Source organism: Electrona antarctica, assembly GCF_951216825.1.
Source record: "Electrona antarctica genome assembly, chromosome: 4".
In the NCBI taxonomy this organism is placed as follows: Eukaryota; Metazoa; Chordata; class Actinopteri; order Myctophiformes; family Myctophidae; genus Electrona; species Electrona antarctica.
In genome coordinates this window covers 6,938,131-6,962,012 of record NC_136809.1, presented here as the reverse complement: position 1 = coordinate 6,962,012, position 23,882 = coordinate 6,938,131, and the positions used below count along the sequence as shown (strand labels likewise).

The 23,882-nt window shown below is 41.8% G+C and overlaps 3 protein-coding genes across 3 annotated transcripts; all 3 read right to left on the bottom strand.

Annotated features, from left to right (window-relative positions):
* Positions 1-1,478: 1,478 nt before the first annotated feature.
* Positions 1,479-10,083, bottom strand: LOC306922179 (uncharacterized protein). The gene is made up of 3 exons (XM_079499575.1): positions 8,313-10,083; positions 3,421-3,461; positions 1,479-3,169 (listed from the first exon to the last, which is right to left on the bottom strand). The coding sequence occupies exons 1-3, from the start codon at positions 9,681-9,683 to the stop codon at positions 1,774-1,776; spliced, it is 2,808 nt and encodes a 935-aa protein (XP_079355701.1). The 5' UTR covers positions 9,684-10,083; the 3' UTR covers positions 1,479-1,773.
* Positions 10,084-13,395: 3,312 nt separating this feature from the next.
* On the bottom strand, positions 13,396-17,011 carry LOC306921835 (E3 ubiquitin-protein ligase TRIM39-like). Its single transcript, XM_079499136.1, has one exon. It carries the CDS (start codon positions 16,581-16,583, stop codon positions 15,204-15,206), a length of 1,380 nt encoding a protein of 459 aa, XP_079355262.1. The 5' UTR covers positions 16,584-17,011; the 3' UTR covers positions 13,396-15,203.
* Positions 17,012-20,089: 3,078 nt separating this feature from the next.
* LOC306922465 (nuclear factor 7, ovary-like) lies at positions 20,090-22,123 on the bottom strand. Its single transcript, XM_079500100.1, has one exon. The coding sequence runs from the start codon at positions 21,865-21,867 to the stop codon at positions 20,497-20,499; it is 1,371 nt and encodes a 456-aa protein (XP_079356226.1). The 5' UTR covers positions 21,868-22,123; the 3' UTR covers positions 20,090-20,496.
* Between the last annotated feature and the right edge of the window lie 1,759 nt (positions 22,124-23,882).

Below are 23,882 nucleotides of genomic sequence, written 5' to 3'. Positions count from 1 at the left end.
TACACCATTTCAGACATAACTAGATACTGTAACATAGACAGCCAGTTCCTATCAGAGATATCCGAGTGAATTGGAGTGATTTTCTACTGATATTGATGTATATGCACTTTGTCCTCGGTAGAGCAGAGACACCAACTGTATTATTAATTTACAGCCACGGTGACATAATAAACACATTTATGGCTGATCTGATAGGAGTCATATAGGAGTCTGTAATTTTGTCTAATCTGTATGTTAGAGTATGTTAATGCAATATAACTTATACAATCTGTGTATGGTAGAGTGTGTTAATACAATATAACTTGTACAATAGAAAGTTAGAAAAGGAAACAATACATATAGTGCAGCTTTAACTGGAAGAAACCTCGGGCAGAAATAGACTATAACACGGGTGTAATATTTAACATACTGACGTGTGCTCAGCGTCATATAAAATTTCATAACTTCTTAACGTCTTAAACAAGGGAGATGCAACTGAACTCAAATACCACCGACATTGTGTGGTAGATCATGTTTATTTGATTTTCCAAATCATTCTTATACATAACGTCTTTCCTTCAGATCTATAATTTCAACAGAAATCAAAAGGTACATATGCCTCTCTACACACTAAAGAAAACAATAAGGAAAAAGTACAACAGTAAGAGTATCATATATCGTACATAAATACCCCATAACATTATTTCTATAACATTTTATACCGTTGATAGTTTCATCATCATCATTACCACAAGGCCACAAGTTCACAACGCGTCGCAGCGCGTTGTGAGCTTGTAGATCTGCTATTTTCAGCATGCAACGTACAATGACTTATATTGGATCTCTTGTCCACTAGTCCCTTAACATGTTAGTCTAGTTTTAATTTGTTGACAAAATTGTCACTATATTTAGTCTTAGTGTTAGTCATCATAGCTTAGTTTTCATTTAGTTTCCAGTTAGTTTTCATCAGTGGTAAAAGGTAATCAACGGACATTTTTCGTCATAGTTTTACTCGACAAAATCAACACTGGTAGAATCTGCTTCGGGTCTTAAAGGGACATTCCACTCATTTGTCATTATTATACCTTAAAGCGTCACAAAGATGTACTTCATAATGTTAATGCATTTTTTTCAGAGCTCCAGTTCTAGGCAACACAGAATGGGGGGACTTTGGGTTTTATTATTTCCACACAAAAACTCTAAGGTATATTAATGACATGGTAAAATGTTGAAAATGAGTGGTATTCCCACTCAACTGGCCCCCGTAAAATCTGAATCCCCCACCCACCCCTGTTTCCCCTCACTGTATATGTTTCTTTTCCCTTTTTACCTCCTATGATGATTTATTTTTGACTATATAGTTGTGTATATTCGTACGTCTCTAAATGTTTTGATGAATTGAAAATGGTGTAATGTAGTGTGTGTAGAGTGTCGTCCACTCACTGTTAACAGTTGTACTTGAAATGTACTGTAATTCTGCAAACTGTTGTAGTGTTGTAATTCTGCAATTCTACATTAAACTGTTAATAAATCAATCAATCAATCAATCAATCCCCTTTAACGGGTTAATCTATAGATCTAAACCCTGATATTATAACAACAACCATTGCCATTAACATGGTCAGTAATATCATCAGGTTATTAATGTTAACATTATTACCATTATTGATTGATCAAGATGCTCTATCAATCTATGATTTATCATCATCATCATAAAAGTATCATCATCATCATCATCATCATCATCATCATCATCATCATCATCATCATGTCTATATGGTACATTGTCCAGAGTTAGACTGTTCTAGGTAAGATCTTCAGAGTACCATTAAGAAGACCAGTGTAAAAGATTGGAAAGAGTGTGTCAGTGAACCTGTGTGTGAAGGTGTGTATGTGTGTGTTAGTATCAGGATCACAGAATGACAGCTTTCCTTCATTCCAGTCCAGCTGGACTCTGATCCTCTGAGGCTTCTGCTTCACTGAGAGATCAGTGGATGACCCTGGTCTGGAGAATGCTTTGTATTTACCGTCACGTAATAACCTTATTCTCCAGGATGGACCTGCTGTGTTTCCCTTCCTCTGGTATGACTCTGCTAACACACCTACATCCCAGACTGTATTGTCTCCAACCTCAACATCCCAGCTGTGACTCCCTGAGTTAAAGCCTTCAGAACCATGGACATAGACATACTGGTCAAATCTCTCTGGATTGTCAGGGAGCTTCTGTTTCTCTCCACGTCTCACGCTGGTCAGATCATCAGACAGGATGAGATGTGGATGTGCAGTGTTGGGATCCAGAATGACAGGAGTGTAGGAGACAATGTCCTTCATCTTGTCCCAGACTCTGAAGGCCAGGTTGCCCAGGTGTTTGGCCACGTCTATCAGTGCTCCTGAGACCGGCTGTGGGTCCTGCAGTGTGAGCTGGACTCTCTCCATCGTGGTCTTGAAGTTCTGCAGGAATGAGATGTGTTCAGCTTTCAGCTCCTCCTCTATGGCTCTGATTGTGTGTGAAATGGTTGATATGTCTCTGTTCAGACCTGTGATCTTCTCCTTCATCATCTGACTCTTCTGCTGCTCTTCCTCCCTCAGTTCAGTGATCCTGGCCTCCTCTTCATCCTGTAGAAACTGATGAAGCATCTTAAACTGTTCCTTCATCTGCGTCTCTGTGTGTCTGGTCTGGAACGTAATGTGTTCTGCTGTTTGGTCATAGCTTGTTTTCACTTTATTGAAGACCTCCAGTTTGTCCTGTAAAGGCTTCAGTAATTTCTGGACTTCCGCCTTGTGATCCAGAGCAGCTTCATCGATGGGTCTGAAACTGTGTTTGGCGTGTTTTTCTGAATGAAGACAAACAAAACACACTGGCTGTTGACAATCCAGACAGAACAGTTTGAGTTTCTCAGCATGCAGAGGGCAGAGATCCTCGGAGCCTGATGAAGCTCTCTGATGTCTCTCCTGTGTGAAGGCCTCACACAGGTTCTTCAGAACCAGGTTACGAGGCGGACAATCCGTCGAAGATATTTCCTTACAAACTGGACATTGCTTTATTCTCTTCTCTTGCCACCAGTCCTGCAGGCAGGATTTACAGAAACTGTGGCTACAGGACAGCAAAACAGGATCTTTAAAGACGTTGAGACACACAGGACAGGAAATGTCATCTTCCGAAAGAGACACATTGGCAGCCATTTTGCCTCTTCAGTAAAGCTACACTCTGCTCAAGACAGGAAATCCAGCCAGTCAGTTGTGGTAACACTCTAGAATGTTCCCTGAAGTTTACTTTCGCAGTGAATCGTGCAGGCTCTTGTTAAAGTCCATTCATCTGACAGAGTCAGCAGCAGGTTGTTACAGTGGTCTGGGTCACTATTCCCTCCTGTAGCTGTGGATGGAAAGACAGTCTGTCCTCCTCACTGGAAGTTGTGCGTTTGATCCAAAGTGCAGTCTTACCGTCTCACATGAGTCAGGCAAGGGGTGGAGCTTTGACAAACCTGTTGCAAAGTTCATGCACACACACGCACTGTGTGCCTGATTCAGTTATGCACCACACAAACTGAATTGGTTGAATGTAGTAAAGTCAGGACAGTCATCTATCTATTATAAAGTATAGACCAGACAAATAGACAACGTATAGGGAACAAGAGAGTGAACAGAATGGGAAAAGTTTGATTTTTTTTATTGTGTCAGTGTGGAATTTGACCATTCAAATCTCATTAACCCTTGTCCACATCAACAGAGACAGCTGCTTCCAGTCACCTGCCTGCTCTTCATGAGCAGTTAAGTGTTCTGTGTCGTATACAAATCACAAAATGTGTATAATTTATTTCACATTTTGGATGCAAGCTCCTGCCCCTCTCTGTTGTTTTGTGTGTGGTGCATGAGATGACATTGGTTTGGTGTTCTCCTGTGGAACCATTTCGGAGGTTTGGTCCAGGAGGCAGACACCCTAAGTTTACTAATAATAATAATACCATACAGCCATACAACAATATACAAACAGTTAATACAAAACACAGTTAAAAGCACTAGCAAAACATATATAGTACAGCTTGCAGCACAAAACAGAGGACAGCCATAAGCCTGCCTAAACAGGTGGGTTTTGAGGTGGGTTTGAAATGTGGTGATTGAGTCCATGTTTCTGATATCAGGGGGGAAGGAGTTCCAGAGGTTTAAAAACGACTACAGGGGCTGCCTGTCTAAGGTAACGTGGGAGTTTATTCCAGGTCGTATAAGAGCCGGTTCTTAAAGACGTACGCAAGGGAAGCAGCTTTCAAGACCTGTGGAGGGGCATTCCATACCTTTTTGGTTTTTGACTCACGGATAGTTTGACACAAAAATGTGGAAATTCAAGCTGGGCTGAGAACTGAAGTTCCCCCCCGCGGGATGGAAGGATCAAGGAATGCCCTTCCACAGGTCTGGAGAGCTGACCAAGATGTCACGAAGTGACTTTGGTCACTTATTGTTTTTGTGTTTTTTTCTTCTTCTTCTTCTCCTTCCGCCAAAAATAGCAGTTCTGACTGAACCGTGCAGTCGGTTTTCGTGAAACGCAGGAATCTGGAAGAGGTCCATGCCATACGGTGACTATGCGAAGCCCATGACCATTGGCCAAAGGGTGGCGCTATAGCACTCAATTGAAAATGCAAACTTTGAATGTGCATATCTCATGAACCATTTGACCGTTGGCAATGACACTTTGATACACATATGTGTCTCCTCATGCCGAACAACTTTCGTGTTCTGACTTTTGACCTCTGACCTTTAGATCACCTGCCATTTTGAATTATATGAGAAACAGTTAAAATGTCTCTCCTCCCAGGATCTTTGATCAAAATGGACAAAAACGTCTACACGTGAACTTTGGACCTATACGGACAATAAAAAGTACTAATTTATTTTTAAGTGAAAATATTAAGTTTGTATGAGCCAATGAAAATTGCTGGTTTGTGAAAGTTCTTCTTCTGCCTCTAATACATACATGCAGTGTCATATTCTTATGTCACTTTACAGTATAGTAGAGGGTCATGCCAAATAGCACTAGAAGCAGTCTTACTCCAATTGGCCAAAGGGGGGCGCTATAGAATTTCTTTGAAAATGTAACCTTTGAACAGTCATAACTCATGCTTTGTTTGGCCAAAATTCATGGCACTTGTTTCCACATGTTCCTTACTTTGACAAGTAAGCTCCGCCTAAGATTTTCCACCATTTTGAGCAGCTTGAAAAATGCGTATACCTGATTTTCTGCCCTGATTTTTGAGCAACTTGCGTGAAACGTTGTACACACAATCTATGGACCATTAACTGAAATTCCAGTTGAAGAGAAGTTTGTACGTGAACACATGAACAGCACACACACTGTAGAAATTGATAATGACATGCCCAAAACGAGGACACATACAAAAACACTGAATGATGTTACTGTTTACAACGAGAAAACTGACTGTGTCTGGATAGCTCAGTCAGTAGAGCTCTTGCCATTGGAGCACAAGGTCATGGGTTCAAATCCGAGCACCGCCAACTCAGCCCATGATTCTTATTTGTGCATATTGTTCTTATTGCATATGGTCTTCTTTCTTGGTCCCGCCTTATCGCTGCTTGCAGCTATATTTTATTTTTAAAATCAGATGTACTTACCATAGGCCTATACTGCCTGTATGGTTTGTGATGGAAGACTATACTAGTTTTTATCTGTTGATGAAATTGTACATTTATTTAGTCTTATTTTTTTTTGTTGCTTTTATTTCGTTTTGCCAGTGAAAAAAATTTAGTCGACGAACATTTATCATAGTTCAAATGGACACAATGACTCTCCTGTATAGTAGCAACACATAGCCTATAGCACGTAGCAAAAATAGCAACACGTGCTATTTTTGCTATGCTTGTCCAAAAGTGCCCTCTTGCAGGATTTCCGCCCCTGCCCCTCTAACACTCTGCACGTCCCTGCTCCTAAGGCCTCACTCACACTGTTGCAACATGGATACAACATTTGTCTTGTCCGTGTTTAATGGCCGCCCCAATGCATTTCCAATGGAAGTCACATGGTTTGACAAAACATTTTAGTTTGATGGCTGTGTTGTGCCCCCCTCCCCCGCATCAAACAAACATGTTTTGTCAAACCATGTGACTTCCATTGGAAATGCATTGGGCCATTAAACACGGACAAGACACAAGACAAATGTTGTATGCATGTTGCAACAGTGTGAGTGAGGCCTAAGCTTCAACAACAGCAGCCACATCAGACACACTGGAGTGTAGATCCACTGTAGTGTAGATCCACTGTAGTGTAGATCCACTGTAGTGTAGATCCACTGTAGTGTAGATCCACTGTAGTGTAGATCCACTGTAGTGTAGATCCACATCATCATCTTCAATTGTGTTCCTTCCTTGTTACAACTTCACTGCCTTCAGCGGCAGATACAACAAAAGTCAACATACACACAGTACATTCACTTCAGCCTTCAATTCCAGGGCCAGAAACAGTCACTGAACATCAGCCACCCAGTTATTGACTCAACAAACTCTAAATTGTGCATGGGGTGATGTAAGGATGTTTCTAAAACGGATGCTGTGAAAATAGCCGCTCTAGAAGCTCACAACACTGCACGGATTGACTCATTTTGTGCGCTTGTAGATCTGCTATTTCCACTAGTTTGGGTCTCCGGGATAACGTCTAATCTCTCTGTGATAGTTGGCCGAACGGTCAAGGCTCCAAAAAGACAGTCAAAGAGTCCAAGAATGCCCTTTTGGGGGTTTTATTCACCAAAACCGTGCACCTTTTCCTCGGCAAAGACGAAAAATAAGATTGGCCAAAATAACAGTTCAAACACACTTGAAGACAACACTAAGGAACAACAGCTACTGTAAACAGACGATAAGCTGTAACAGGCCATACTCTTACTTTCCAAAGGGCCCTGGCAGCTCTCACTCAGTTACCTGGGTAACTTATACAATAGAAAGGTAGAAAAGGAAAGTAACATATAGTGCAGCTTTAACTGGAAGAAACCTCGGGCAGAAATATAGACTCCATAAAACGTGTGTAATATTTAACATACTGACCTGTGCTCAGCGTCATATACAATGTCATAACCTCTTAGCGTCTTAAACGTGGGAGTCAATATTGCTGCAACTGAACTCAAATACCACCGACATTGTGTGGTAGATCATGTTTATTTGATTTTTCCAAATCATTCTTATACATAATGTCTTTCCTTCAGATCTATAATTTCAACAGAAATCAAAAGGTACATATATGCCTCTCTACACACTAAAGAAAACAATAAGAGTATCATATATCGTACATAAATACCCCATAACATTATTTCTATAACATTTTATACAGTTGATAGTTTCATCATCATCATCATCATTACCACAAGGCCACAAGTTCACAACGCGTCGCAGCGCGTTGTGAGCTTGTAGATCTGCTATTTTCAGCATGCAACGTACAATGACTTATATTGGATCTCTTGTCCACTAGTCCCTTAACATGTTAGTCTAGTTTTAATTTGTTGACAAAATTGTCACTGTATTTAGTCTTAGTGTTAGTCATCATAGCTTAGTTTTCATTTAGTTTCCATTTAGTTTTCATCAGTCGTAAAGGGTAATCAACAGACATTTTTCGTCATAGTTTATCTCGACAAAATCAACACTGGTAGAATCTGCTTCAGGTCTTAAAGGGACATTCCACTCATTTGTCATTATTATACCTTAGAGCGTCGCAAAGATGTACTTCATAATGTTATTTATTTTTTCAGAGCTCCAGTTCTAGGCAACACAGAATGGGGGGACTTTGAGTTTTATTATTTCCACACAACAACAAGGTATATTAATGACATGGTAAAATGTTGAAAATTAGTGGTATTCCCACTCAACTGGCCCCCGTAAAATCTGAACCCCACCCACCCCTGTTGAAAATGGTGGGTCCTATTGTAAACAAGTGTAATGTAGTGTGTGTAGAGTGTTGTCCACTCACTGTTAACAGTTTTTGTATTGAGTTGTACTTGAAATGTACTGTAATTCTGCAAACTGTTGTACTGTTGTAATTCTGCAATTCTACATTACACTGTTAATAAATCAATCAATCCCCTTTAACGGGTTAATCTATAGATCTAAACCCCGACATTATAACAACAACCATTGCCATTAACATGGTCAGTAATATCATCAGGTTATTAATGTTAACATTATTACCATTATTGATTGATCAAGATGCTCTATCAGTCTATCATTATCATCATCATATAATTATCGTCTTTGTCTTCATCATCATCATCATCATCATCATCATCATCATCATCATCATCATCATCATCATCATGTCTATGGTACATTGTCCAGAGTTAGACTGTTCTAGGTAAGATCTTCAGAGTACCAAGAAGACCAAGGAATGGAAAGAGTGTGTCAGTGAACCTGTGTGTGAAGGTGTGTATGTGTGTGTTAGTATCAGGATCACAGAATGACAGCTTTCCTTCATTCCAGTCCAGCTGGACTCTGATCCTCTGAGGCTTCTGCTTCACTGAGAGATCAGTGGATGACCCTGGTCTGGAGAATGCTATGTATTTACCGTCATCTAACCTTATTCTCCAGGATGGACCCGCTGTGGTTCCCTTCCTCTGGTACGACTCTGCTAACACACCTACATCCCAGACTGTATTGTCTCCAACCTCAATATCCCAGCTGTGACTCCCAGAGTTAAAGCCTTCAGAACCCAGGACATAGTTATAGTGGTCAAATCTCTCTGGATTGTCAGGGAGCTTCTGTTCCTCTCCACATCTCACGCTGGTCAGATCATCAGACAGGATGAGCAATGGATGGACGGTGTTGGGGTCCAGAATGACAGGAGTGTAGGAGACAATGTCCTTCATCTTGTCCCAGACTCTGAAGGTCAGGTTGCCCAGGTGTTTGGCCACGTCTATCAGTGCTCCTGAGACCGGCTGTGGGTCCTGCAGTGTGAGCTGGACTCTCTCCATCGTGGTCTTGAAGTTCTGCAGGAATGAGATGTGTTCAGCTGTCAGCTCCTCCTCTATGGCTCTGATTGTGTGTGAAATGGTTGATATGTCTCTGTTCAGACCTGTGATCTTCTCCTTCATCATCTGACTCTTCTGCTGCTCTTCCTCCCTCAGTTCAGTGGTCCTGGCCTCCTCTTCATCCTGTAGAAACTGATGAAGCTTCTTAAACTGTTCCTTCATCTGCGTCTCTGTGTGTCTGGTCTGGAACGTAATGTGTTCTGCTGTTTGGTCATAGCTTGTTTTCACTTTATTGAAGACCTCCAGTTTGTCCTGTAAAGGCTTCAGTAATTTCTGGACTTCCGCCTTGTGATCCAGAGCAGCTTCATCGATGGGTCTGAAACTGTGTTTGGCGTGTTTTTCTGAATGAAGACAAACAAAACACACTGGCTGTTGACAATCCAAACAGAACAGTTTGAGTTTCTCAGCATGCAGAGGGCAGAGATCCTCGGAGCCTGATGAAGCTCTCTGATGTCTCTCCTGTGTGAAGGCCTCACACAGGTTCTTCAGAACCAGGTTATGAGGCGGACGATCCGTCGAAGATATTTCCTTACAAACTGGACATTGCTTTATTCTCTTCTCTTGCCACCAGTCCTGCAGGCAGGATTTACAGAAACTGTGGCTACAGGACAGCAAAACAGGATCTTTAAAGACGTTGAGACACACAGGGCAGGACAAGTCCTTTTCCGAAAAAGACACATTGGCAGCCATTTTGCCTTTTCAGTAAAGCTACAAACACTCTGCTCAAGACAGGAAATCCAGCCAGTCAGTTGTGGTAACACTCTGTCTTCTAGAATGTTCCCTGAAGTTTACTTTCGCAGTGAATCGTGCAGGCTCTTGTTAAAGTCCATTCATCTGACAGAGTCAGCAGCAGGTTGTTCCAGTGGTCTGGGTCACTATTCCCTCCTGTAGCTGTGGATGGAAAGACAGTCTGTCCTCCTCACTGGAAGTTGTGTGTTTGATCCAAAGTGCAATCTTACCGTCTCACATGGCAAGGGGTGGAGCTTTGACAGACCTGTTGCAAAGTTCATGCACACACACGCACCGTGTGCCTGATTCAGTGTGCAGTGCACCACACAAACTGAATTGGTTGAATGTATTAAAGTCAGGACAGTCATCTATCTATTATATAGTATAGACAATGTGTAATGTGTATAATTGATTTCACATTTTGGATGCAAGCTCCTGCCCCTCTCTGTTGTTTTGTGTGTGGTGCATGAGATGACATTGGTTTGGTGTTAATTTATTTCTAAAATCAGATTTACTTGCCATAGGCCTACTGCCTGTATGGTTTGTGATGGAAGTGTCACGTGTGCGGGGCAGGAGGGTAGGACCCAAGTGCAGACAGCAAGGCAGAGGCAGAAGATCTCAAATGCAACAGATTTATTTAACAAATACTCAAGGAACAGAACACACCGAGACTTACAATAATAATCGGACAAGGAACTGACAGAACAGGGGAGTATATAAAGGCAGGGAAAAACAGGACACAGGTGAACACAACTGACAATCAACAATAGGATAGGCTAACAGGCAAACAGAACACAGGTGACTAGGGTTACACTAATACAGGGAGGTGAGACAAGGCAGGTGACAGCAAACAAGGCAGACAGGAAACACAGGAACAAGACTACAAAATAAGAGTACACACGTGTAGAGAAAACTCAAACTGGACCCAAGGAAAACACATACTTCAAAATCACAAGAACACAACAGAAAACATAACACAAAATTGTCAACATATGTCACGAACCGTGACAGTGCCTCGCCCTCAAGGGATGGCTTCCAGACATCCCTTAACATAGTCCAGAATATTGAGCAGGGCGGGCGGAGGGGGCCTGGAGGAGGGACCAAGAAAAGGGGGTCTGGCGGCATGGACCCCACGTGGGCATGGTGGTCGTACTGGGCTGACAACAGGCAGAGGGCCAGGGGGGTGGACTAGGGCTGAGCAGGTGATGTCAGGTGGGCGGCCTGGAGGCTTGTGCGTCTGTGTGTGTGTGTGTGTGTGTGTGTGTGTGTGTGTGTGTGTGTGTGTGTGTGTGTGTGTGTGTGTGTGTGTGTGTGTGTGTGTGTGTGTGTGTGTGTGTGTGTGTGTGTGTGTAAGTGTGTGTGGTTGTTTGTGATTGTTTGTGTGCATGCCTGCGTGCCTGCGTGCATAATGTGTTTGTGCATACACAGTAAAGGTCCCTGCACACAGAGCGCATCTTTCGGATTTTTAGCGGTTTTCCGAAAAACGCGCCCAGTGTGCAACCACCTTAACTCCATCAGTGTCAATTCACTCTTCGCTAAGTCCCACCCAAGCCCGTTCTTGGCCAATACCACGTTAGCGACGGTTACTATGTTAGGATCCTGGTCACGCTTTCAATGCTGGTCAAAATGTTTCAGCAGTGTCAATAAATATATTTGCTGTACAGCATGTGTGGACCTCAGAAAGATGGTTTGTTTTCTTACCTTGTTATGAGCAAACTAGTCCATTCCATGAATCAGGTTATGACATCAGGAAAACTCGTTTTATTTTCGTCTTTTGATAGATTTATAAAGTAACTATTTTGGTGTGAAGCGGTTCTGGTGTTCCCAACTCTCGTTTGTAAACAAGTCGCCATGCTGTTTGAGATGCACCCAGCTGCAGTCCCAGACATTTCTCCTAAAGTGTCTCCCTCAAACACGTCCAAAATTGTGTATGGTGTTTGCGACAAGTGGACGAGATCAAATACATTTGTTTAATGTTTACATCCAACGGCCTGAGACCGAGGCTACTTCAGAAGTGGGTGTACAGATTTGGACCAATCAGATCGTTTTGTAGGCAAACCGGAACTTCTTACCACACAAACTTGTCAGGGTTGCCAGGTCTGCTTATTTCCCGCTACTTTTGGCTTAAGGCTAATAATTAGTGTATGTAATACATTACCAAAACATTAATTATCATAGACATATGCCTACATAGTATTTATAATGATAAATGCATACAATCTTTTTATTATGATTATATATGGTCATATTATTGTGTTTGTTTTGGCTTGTTTTTCTTGATTTGGCTTTAAGAGTTGGCTTGTTTTTGGAGGTGGGTTGGCTTATTTCTCTCACACAATGTGGCAACACTGAAGTCAAAACAAAAACAAGACAACCTTGACATTTTTTATTAAAAATATAACCGCATGAGTTTTCCTGATGTCATAAACGGTCAGAATCAGCTTAGTGTTCTAAAAGAGTGACTTTGAGAGCTGTTTCCCCGTTACAATGGAAGTCAATGAGAGCCTATTTTTATTTCTAATATGTACTATTAAACTGCACAACGGAGCGAAATAATTCATGGAATGGACTAGTTTGCTCACAACAAGGTAAGAAAACAAACCCTCTTTCTGAGGTCCACACATGCTGTACAGCAAATATATTTATTGACACTGCTTAAACATTTTGACCAGATTGAAAGCGTGACCAGGATCCTAACATAGTAACCGTCGCTAACGTGGCATTGGCCAAGAACGGGCTTGGGTGGGACTTAGCGAAGAGCTAATTGAGCTCTGAAAAGTGTACTTAAAATAGAACCAAATCGATTTGGTTGCATTTGTATGATTTCGGAGTTACAAATGAATTAATTAGTTTAATTAAGTGGCGTGCCACCTCATGGCCCATTTTTTTTCTTGGGATTGTATGACACGATCGAGGCAGGAGTGGCTCAGAGTAGCCGGTAGAGAAGCTGGACTCCCAGTTCGATCCCCCAGAGTTAGTGTCACAGTGTCCTTTATTTGGGCATGACGCTGAAGCCCAAATTGCTCCCCGAAGTGCAGGTTGGTGCCTTGCATGGTTTCCTCCACTGTATGAATGTGTGTGTGGATGAGTGAATGTAATGCACAATCTATGTAGAGCTTTGTATATAAGCGCTATATATATATATATATATATATATATGCACCATTTACACCATTTCAGACATAACTAGATACTGTAACATAGACAGCCAGTTCCTATCAGAGATATCCGAGTGAATTGGAGTGATTTTCTACTGATATTGATGTATATGCACTTTGTCCTCGGTAGAGCAGAGACACCAACTGTATTATTAATTTACAGCCACGGTGACATAATAAACACATTTATGGCTGATCTGATAGGAGTCATATAGGAGTCTGTAATTTTGTCTAATCTGTATGTTAGAGTATGTTAATGCAATATAACTTATACAATCTGTGTATGGTAGAGTGTGTTAATACAATATAACTTGTACAATAGAAAGTTAGAAAAGGAAACAATACATATAGTGCAGCTTTAACTGGAAGAAACCTCGGGCAGAAATAGACTATAACACGGGTGTAATATTTAACATACTGACGTGTGCTCAGCGTCATATAAAATTTCATAACTTCTTAACGTCTTAAACAAGGGAGATGCAACTGAACTCAAATACCACCGACATTGTGTGGTAGATCATGTTTATTTGATTTTTCCAAATCATTCTTATACATAATGTCTTTCCTTCAGATCTATAATTTCAACAGAAATCAAAAGGTACATATGCCTCTCTACACACTAAAGAAAACAATAAGGAAAAAGTACAACAGTATAAGAGTATCATATATCGTACATAAATACCCCATAACATTATTTCTATATACATTTTATACTGTCGATAGTTTCATCATCATCATCATCATCATCATCATGTCTAACTATGTCATCCACAGTTGACCTTCCCTGGTATCATCCTAAGAGGGATGTTGGACTGACCAGTGCAAATGAATGGAAAGAGTGTGTGTGTGTGTGTGTGTGTGTGTGTGTGTGTGTGTGTGTGTGTGTGTGTGTGTGTGTGTGTGTGTGTGTGTGTGTGTGTGTGTGTGTGTGTGTATCAGGGTCACAGAATGACAGCTTTCCTCTGCTTGACTCTGATTAGGCATGCACCGAATGGGAAATTCTTTGCCGAAAACCTAATACCGAATATAGGAAACAATTGGCCGCAAACCGAATATACCCGAATATGATTAATATTATATATCATTAATGTTTTTTTACCAGTTTTTGTACCGTTGCTGTCATGGCCGTACCTTTGTTGTAGAGCTACGTGATAATGGCAAAAGACATGATTACATTTTGATCACGTCATCACAACAAAATGAAAGGTAACCCCGGTCCTTTGACTATTCAGTTTCGGCTCTAAAATCAACCGAACTGAATACCGCCGAATATGCATTTTAGCCACTATTCAGCTGAATAGTTTCAGTGGCTGAATATTGGGTGCATCCATAACTCTGATCCTCTGGGGTTTCTGCCTCACTGAGAGGAGAGTGGTCTCCGAGGAGGACATATTCACCTTTATGAAACTGTATTAGCCATAGTGTTGAGCTCCACTGGAGACCCTCCTCTGGAAAGACTCTGCTAACACACCCACAGTTGCCAGTTTGTCGCCCCCTTACAACTTCCTCAAGCCCCCCTTCAGTGGAACTGGTTAAATCCGGGCCTGCTGTGCTGTGAGCTTGTACATCTGCTATTTTTGAACACTTTTCAAATAAATCTTGAAAGTGTGAGAATTACTGATATAGAAGGCATTTGTAGAATGAATCCAGTGTTGTTTTTGGCAACACATTTCTATTTTAGTTTTAGTCATAGTCTTCGGATTGAAACTTCATTTGGTTTTATTAGTCACATTTTAGTCAACTGGAATATTTTAGTGTTAGTCTAGTTTTAGTAAATGTCATGCGGTTTTAGTTGACTAAATCAATTTTTTTGTTTACACTTGCTGAAAATAGCAGATCTACAAGTTCACAACGCGTCACAGCGTGACGCGTTGTTAACTTGTAGATCTGCTATTTTCAGCATGCAACATAAAATGACTTATATTGGATCTCTTGTCCACTAGTCCCATAACATTTAGTTAGTTTTACAATGTCATTATTATACCTTAGAGTGTCACAAAGATCTACTTCAAAATGTTAATGATTTTTGTCAGACCTCCAGTTCATTTCATACAACTCTAAGGTATATTAATGACATAGTAAAATGTTGAAAATGAGTGGTATTCCCCTTTAACAGGTTATACATCTAAACCCCGACATTATAACAACAACCATTGCCATTAACATGGTCAGTAATATCATCAGGTTATTAATGTTAACATTATTACCATTATTGATTGATCAAGATGCTCTATCAATCTATCATCATCATATAATTATCGTCTTCATCATCATCCTCATCATCATCATCATCATCATCATCTCTATGGTACATTGTCCAGAGTTAGACTGTTCTAGGTAAGATCTTCAGAGTACCACCACGACCAGTGTAAAAGAATGGAAAGAGTGTGTCAGTGAATCTGTGTGTGAAGGTGTGTATGTGTGTGTTAGTATCAGGATCACAGAATGACAGCTTTCCTTCATTCCAGTCCAGCTGGACTCTGATCCTCTGAGGCTTCTGCTTCACTGAGAGATCAGTGGATGACCCTGGTCTGGAGAATGCTATGTATTTACCGTCATCTAACCTTATTCTCCAGGATGGACCCGCTGTGGTTCCCTTCCTCTGGTACGACTCTGCTAACACACCTACATCCCAGACTGTATTGTCTCCAACCTCAATATCCCAGCTGTGACTCCCAGAGTTAAAGCCTTCAGAACCATAGACACAGACACAGTCAAACCTCTCTGGATTGTCAGGGAGCTTCTGTTTCTCTCCACATCTCACGCTGGTCAGATCATCAGACAGAATGAGCTGTGGATGTGCAGTGTTGGGATCCATAATGACAGGAGTGTAGGAGACAATGTCCTTCATCTTGTCCCAGACTCTGAAGGCCAGGTTGCCCAGGTGTCTGGCTATGTCTATCAGTGCTCCTGAGACCGGCTGTGGGTCCTGCAGTGTGAGCTGGACTCTCTCCATCGTGGTCTTGAAGTTCTGCAGGAATGAGATGTGTTCAGCTGTCAGCTCCTCCTCTATGGCTCTGATTGTGTGTGAAATGGTTGATATGTCTCTGTTCAGACCCGTGATCTTCTCCTTCATCATCTGACTCTTCTGCTGCTCTTCATCCCTCAGTTCAGTGATCCTGGCCTCCTCTTCATCATGTAGAAACTGATGAAGCATCTTAAACTGTTCCTTCATCTGCGTCTCTGTGTGTCTGGTCTGGAACGTAATGTGTTCTGCTGTTTGGTCATAGCTTGTTTTCACTTCCTTGAAGACCTCCAGTTTGTCCTGTAAAGGCTTCAGTAATTTCTGGACTTCCGCCTTGTGATCCAGAGCAGCTTCATCGATGGGTCTGAAACTGTGTTTGGCGTGTTTTTCTGAATGAAGACAAACAAAACACACTGGCTGTTGACAATCCAGACAGAACAGTTTGAGTTTCTCAGCATGCAGAGTGCAGAGATCCTCGGAGCCTGATGAAGCTCTCTGATGTCTCTCCTGTGTGAAGGCCTCACACAGGTTCTTCAGAACCAGGTTACGAGGCGGACGATCCGTCGAAGATATTTCCTTACAAACTGGACATTGCTTTATTCTCTTCTCTTGCCACCAGTCCTGCAGGCAGGATTTACAGAAACTGTGGCTACAGGACAGCAAAACAGGATCTTTAAAGACGTTGAGACACACAGGGCAGGACAAGTCCTTTTCCGAAAAAGACACATTGGCAGCCATTTTGCCTTTTCAGTAAAGCTACAAACACTCTGCTCCAGACAGGAAATCCAGCCAGTCAGTTGTGGTAACACTCTGTCTTCTAGAATGTTCCCTGAAGTTTACTTTCGCAGTGAATCGTGCAGGCTATTGTTAAAGTCCATTCATCTGACAGCGTCAGCAGCAGGTTGTTACAGTGGTCTGGGTCACTATTCCCTCCTGTAGCTGTGGATGGAAAGACAGTCTGTCCTCCTCACTGGAAGTTGTGCGTTTGATCCAAAGTGCAGTCTTACCGTCTCACATGAGTCAGGCAAGGGGTGGAGCTTTGACAGACCTGTTGCAAAGTTCATGCACACACACGCACCGTGTGCCTGATTCAGTTATGCACCACACAAACTGAATTGGTTGAATGTATTAAAGTCAGGACAGTCATCTATCTATTATAAAGTATAGACAAGACAAATAGACGACGTATAGGGAACAAGAGAGTGAACAGAATGGGAAAAGTTAGATTTTTTTATTGTGTCAGTGTGGAATTTGACCATTCAAATCTCATTAACCCTTGTACTCATCAACAGAGACAGCTGCCTGCAGTCACCTGCCTGCTCTTCATGAGCAGTTAACCATTTTGGGCGGGAACCCCTTTTGGTGTTTTAACTAAGCATTATATAATACTTTAGCCATTGAAAAATAGCAGATCTACAAACTCATAGCGCACCACCGAGTGGCGAGCTACGAGTTTGTAGGTCTGCTATTTTTGAAAAATCGTGAAAATGCGGCACACATCTTTGAATATATATTCTTTCAGAAGACGTTTTATTTATTTCAACGTCTGGCCTAAATGGGTTAAGGGTTCCGTGTCGTATACACATCACAAAATGTGTATAATTGATTTCACATTTTGGATGACATTGGTTTGGTGTTAATTTATTTTTAAAATCAGATTTACTTGCCATAGGCCTACTGCCTGTATGGTTTGTGATGGAAGTGTCACGTGTGCGGGGCAGGAGGGTAGGACCCAAGTGCAGACAGCAAGGCAGAGGCAGAAGATCTCAAATGCAACAGATTTATTTAACAAATACTCAAGGAACAGAACACACCGAGACTTACAATAATAATCGGACAAGGAACTGACAGAACAGGGGAGTATATAAAGGCAGGGAAAAACAGGACACAGGTGAACACAACTGACAATCAACAATAGGATAGGCTATCAGGCAAACAGAACACAGGTGACTAGGGTTACACTAATACAGGGAGGTGAGACAAGGCAGGTGACAGCAAACAAGGCAGACAGGAAACACAGGAACAAGACTACAAAATAAGAGTACACACGTGTAGAGAAAACTCAAACTGGACCCAAGGAAAACACATACTTCAAAATCACAAGAACACAACAGAAAACATAACACAAAATTGTCAACATATGTCACGAACCGTGACAGTGCCTCGCCCTCAAGGGACGGCTTCCAGACATCCCTTAACATAGTCCAGAATATTGAGCAGGGCGGGCGGAGGGGGCCTGGAGGAGGCACCAAGAAAAGGGGGTCTGGCGGCATGGACCCCACGTGGGCATGGTGGTCGTACTGGGCTGACAACAGGCAGAGGGCCAGGGGGGTGGACTAGGGCTGAGCAGGTGATGTCAGGTGGGCGGCCTGGAGGCTTGTGCGTCTGTCTGTGTGTGTGTGTGTGTGTGTGTGTGAGTGTGAGTGTGTGTGGTTGTTTGTGATTGTTTGTGTGCATGCCTGCGTGCCTGCGTGCATAATGTGTTTGTGCATACACAGTAAAGGTCCCTGCACACAGAGCGCATCTTTTGGATTTTTAGCGGTTTTCCGAAAAAACGCGCCCAGTGTGCAACCACCTTAACTCCATCAGTGTCAATTGAGCTCTGAAAAGTGTACTTAAAATAGAACCAAATCGATTTGGTTGCATTTGTATGATTTCGGAGTTACAAATGAATTAATTAGTTTAATTAAGTGGCGTGCCACCTCATGGCCCATTTTTTTTCTTGGGATTGTATGACACGATCGAGGCAGGAGTGGCTCAGAGTAGCCGGTAGAGAAGCTGGACTCCCAGTTCGATCCCCCAGAGTTAGTGTCACAGTGTCCTTTATTTGGGCATGACGCTGAAGCCCAAATTGCTCCCCGAAGTGCAGGTTGGTGCCTTGCATGGTTTCCTCCACCATCGGTGTATGAATGTGTGTGTGGATGAGTGAATGCAATGCACAATCTATGTAGAGCTTTGTATATAAGCGCTATATATATATATGCACCATTTACACCATTTCAGACATAACTAGATACTGTAACATAGACAGCCAGTTCCTATCAGAGATATCCGAGTGAATTGGAGTGATTTTCTACTGATATTGATGTATATGCACTTTGTCCTCGGTAGAGCAGAGACACCAACTGTATTATTAATTTACAGCCACGGTGACATAATAAACACATTTATGGCTGATCTGAGAGGAGTCATATAGGAGTCTGTAATTTTGTCTAATCTGTATGTTAGAGTATGTTAATGCAATATAACTTATACAATCTGTGTATGGTAGAGTGTGTTAATACAATATAACTTGTACAATAGAAAGTTAGAAAAGGAAACAATACATATAGTGCAGCTTTAACTGGAAGAAACCTCGGGCAGAAATAGACTATAACACGGGTGTAATATTTAACATACTGACCTGTGCTCAGCGTCATATAAAATGTCATAACTTCTTAACGTCTTAAACAAGGGAGATGCAACTGAACTCAAATACCACCGACATTGTGTGGTAGATCATGTTTATTTGATTTTTCCAAATCATTCTTATACATAATGTCTTTCCTTCAGATCTATAATTTCAACAGAAATCAAAAGGTACATATGCCTCTCTACACACTAAAGAAAACAATAAGAAAAAAGTACAACAGTAAGAGTATCATATATCGTACATAAATACCCCATAACATTATTTCTATAACATTTTATACCGTTGATAGTTTCATCATCATCATCATTACCACAAGCTTGTAGATCTGCTATTTTCAGCATGCAACGTACAATGACTTATATTGGATCTCTTGTCCACTAGTCCCTTAACATGTTAGTCTAGTTTTAATTTGTTGACAAAATTGTCACTGTATTTAGTCTTAGTGTTAGTCATCATAGCTTAGTTTTCATTTAGTTTCCATTTAGTTTTCATCAGTCGTAAAGGGTAATCAACAGACATTTTTCGTCATAGTTTATCTCGACAAAATCAACACTGGTAGAATCTGCTTCAGGTCTTAAAGGGACATTCCACTCATTTGTCATTATTATACCTTAGAGCGTCGCAAAGATGTACTTCATAATGTTATTTATTTTTTCAGAGCTCCAGTTCTAGGCAACACAGAATGGGGGGACTTTGAGTTTTATTATTTCCACACAACAACAAGGTATATTAATGACATGGTAAAATGTTGAAAATTTGTGGTATTCCCACTCAACTGGCCCCCGTAAAATCTGAATCCCCCACCCACCCCTGTTGAAAATGGTGGGTCCTATTGTAAACAAGTGTAATGTAGTGTGTGTAGAGTGTTGTCCACTCACTGTTAACAGTTTTTGTATTGAGTTGTACTTGAAATGTACTGTAATTCTGCAAACTGTTGTACTGTTGTAATTCTGCAATTCTACATTACACTGTTAATAAATCAATCAATCCCCTTTAACGGGTTAATCTATAGATCTAAACCCCGACATTATAACAACAACCATTGCCATTAACATGGTCAGTAATATCATCAGGTTATTAATGTTAACATTATTACCATTATTGATTGATCAAGATGCTCTATCAGTCTATCATTATCATCATCATATAATTATCGTCTTTGTCTTCATCATCATCATCATCATCATCATCATCATCATCATCATCATCATCATCATGTCTATGGTACATTGTCCAGAGTTAGACTGTTCTAGGTAAGATCTTCAGAGTACCAAGAAGACCAAGGAATGGAAAGAGTGTGTCAGTGAACCTGTGTGTGAAGGTGTGTATGTGTGTGTTAGTATCAGGATCACAGAATGACAGCTTTCCTTCATTCCAGTCCAGCTGGACTCTGATCCTCTGAGGCTTCTGCTTCACTGAGAGATCAGTGGATGACCCTGGTCTGGAGAATGCTATGTATTTACCGTCATCTAACCTTATTCTCCAGGATGGACCCGCTGTGGTTCCCTTCCTCTGGTACGACTCTGCTAACACACCTACATCCCAGACTGTATTGTCTCCAACCTCAATATCCCAGCTGTGACTCCCAGAGTTAAAGCCTTCAGAACCCAGGACATAGTTATAGTGGTCAAATCTCTCTGGATTGTCAGGGAGCTTCTGTTTCTTTCCATGTCTCACGCTGGTCAGATCATCAGACAGGATGAGCTTTGGATGTGCAGTGTTGGGATCCAGAATGACAGGAGTGTAGGAGACAATGTCCTTCATCTTGTCCCAGACCATGAAGGTCAGGTTGCCCAGGTGTTTGGCCACGTCTATCAGTGCTCCTGAGACCGGCTGTGGGTCCTGCAGTGTGAGCTGGACTCTCTCCATCGTGGTCTTGAAGTTCTGCAGGAATGAGATGTGTTCAGCTGTCAGCTCCTCCTCTATGGCTCTGATTGTGTGTGAAATGGTTGATATGTCTCTGTTCAGACCTGTGATCTTCTCCTTCATCATCTGACTCTTCTGCTGCTCTTCATCCCTCAGTTCAGTGATCCTGGCCTCCTCTTCATCCTGTAGAAACTGATGAAGCATCTTAAACTGTTCCTTCATCTGCGTCTCTGTGTGTCTGGTCTGGAACGTAATGTGTTCTGCTGTTTGGTCATAGCTTGTTTTCACTTCATTGAAGACCTCCAGTTTGTCCAGTAAAGGCTTCAGTAATTTCTGGACTTCCTCCTTGTGATCCAGAGCAGCTTCATCGACGGGTCTGAAACTGTGTTTGGCGTGTTTTTCTGAATGAAGACAAACAAAACACACTGGCTGTTGACAATCCAGACAGAACAGTTTGAGTTTCTCAGCATGCAGAGTGCAGAGATGCAGCATGCAGAGTGCAGAGATCCTCTCCTGTGTGAAGGCCTCGCACAGCTTCTTCAGAACCAGGTTACGAGGCGGACGATCCGTCGAAGATATTTCCTTACAAACTGGACATTGCTTTATTCTCTTCTCTTGCCACCAGTCCTGCAGGCAGGATTTACAGAAACTGTGGCTACAGGACAGCAAAACAGGATCTTTAAAGACGTTGAGACACACAGGACAGGAAATGTCATCTTCCGAAAGAGACACATTGGCAGCCATTTTGCCTTTTCAGTAAAGCTACAAACACTCTGCTCCAGACAGGAAATCCAGCCAGTCAGTTGTGGTAACACTCTGTCTTCTAGAATGTTCCCTGAAGTTTACTTTCGCAGTGAATCGTGCAGGCTCTTGTTAAAGTCCATTCATCTGACAGCGTCAGCAGCAGGTTGTTACAGTGGTCTGGGTCACTATTCCCTCCTGTAGCTGTGGATGGAAAGACAGTCTGTCCTCCTCACTGGAAGTTGTGCGTTTGATCTAAAGTGCAATCTTATATACCGTCTCAGATGAGTCAGGCAAGGGGTGGAGCTTTGACAGACCTGTTCCAAAGTTCATGCACACACACACACACCGTGTGGCTGATTCAGTTATGCACCACACACACTGAATTGGTTGAATGTATTAAAGTCCGGACAGTCATCTATCTATTATAAAGTATAGACCAGACAAATAGACGACGTATAGGGAACAAGAGAGTGAACAGAATGGGAAAAGTTAGATTTTTTTATTATGTCAGTGTGGAATTTTACCAATGCTCCGTCGGACCATAGTATGCCTCCCGTTAAGGGTTCCGTGTCGTATACACATCACAAAATGTGTATAATGTATTTCACATTTTGGATGCAAGCTCCTGCCCCTCTCTGTTGTTTTTTGTGTGGTGCATGAGATGTCATTGGTTTGGTGTTCATTTATTTACTTGCCATAGGCCTACTGCCTGTATGGTTTGTGATGGAAGACTATACTAGTTTTTATCTGTTGATGAAATTGTACATTTATTTAGTCTTAGTTTTAGTCATCATACGTAGCTTAGTTTGTATTTAGCTTTTATTTCGTTTGGCCAGTGAAAAAAAATGTAGTCGACGGACATTTATCATAGTTTTAGTCAATGAAGTCAAATGGACACACTGACTCTCCTGCAACACATATAGCACGCAGCAAAAATAGCAACACGTGCTATTTTTGCCCAAAAGTGCCCTCTTGCGGGATTTCCGCCCCTGCCCCTCTAACACTCTCTGTCTCTGCAGTCTGCACTCACACTGTTGCAACATGCATACAACATTTGTCTTGTGTCTTGTCCGTGTTTAATGGCCGCCCCAATGCATTTCCAATGGAAGTCACATGGTTTGACAAAACATTTTTGTTTGATGGCTGTGTTGTGCCTCCCTCCCCCGCATCAAACAAACATGTTTTGTCAAACCATGTGACTTCCATTGGAAATGCATTGGGCCATTAAACACGGACAAGACACAAGACAAATGGTGTATGCATGTTGCAACAGTGTGAGTGAGGCCTAAGCTTCAACAACATCAGCCACATCAGCCACACTGGAGTGTAGATCCACTGTAGTGTAGATCCACATCATCATCTTCAATTGTGTTCCTTCCTTGTTACAACTTAACTGCCTTCAGCGGCAGATACAACTCAAGTCAACATACACACAGTACATTCACTTCAGCCTTCAATTCCAGGGCCAGAAACAGTCACTGAACATCGGCCACCCTGCAGTTATTGACTCAACAAACTCTAAATTGTGCAGGGTGATTTAAGGATGTTTCCAAAATGGATGCTGTGATAATAGCCGTTCTAGAAGCTCACAACACTGTGCGGATCGACTCATTTTGTGCGCTTGTAGATCTGCTATTTCCACTAGTTTGGGTCTCCGGGAAAACGTCAAATTTCTCTGTGATAGTTGGCCGAACGGTCAAGGCTCCAAAAAGACAGTCAAAGAGTCTAAGAATGCCCTTTTGGGGGTTTTATTCACCTTTCCAACACCAGCAGTCCAGTGCACACTATAAAACCGTGCACCTTTTCCTCGGCAAAGACGTAAAATAATGTTGGCCAATAAATAATTGGCCAATATAACAGTTCAAACAGAAACACACTAGAAGACAACACTAAGGAACAACAGCTACAGTAAACAGACGATAAGCTGTAACAGGCCATACTCTTACTTTCCAAAGACCCTTATTGTCCGGGAGCCGTGGGGCTGAACGTGGTTTCGTCAGTTTATTTCTCAACTG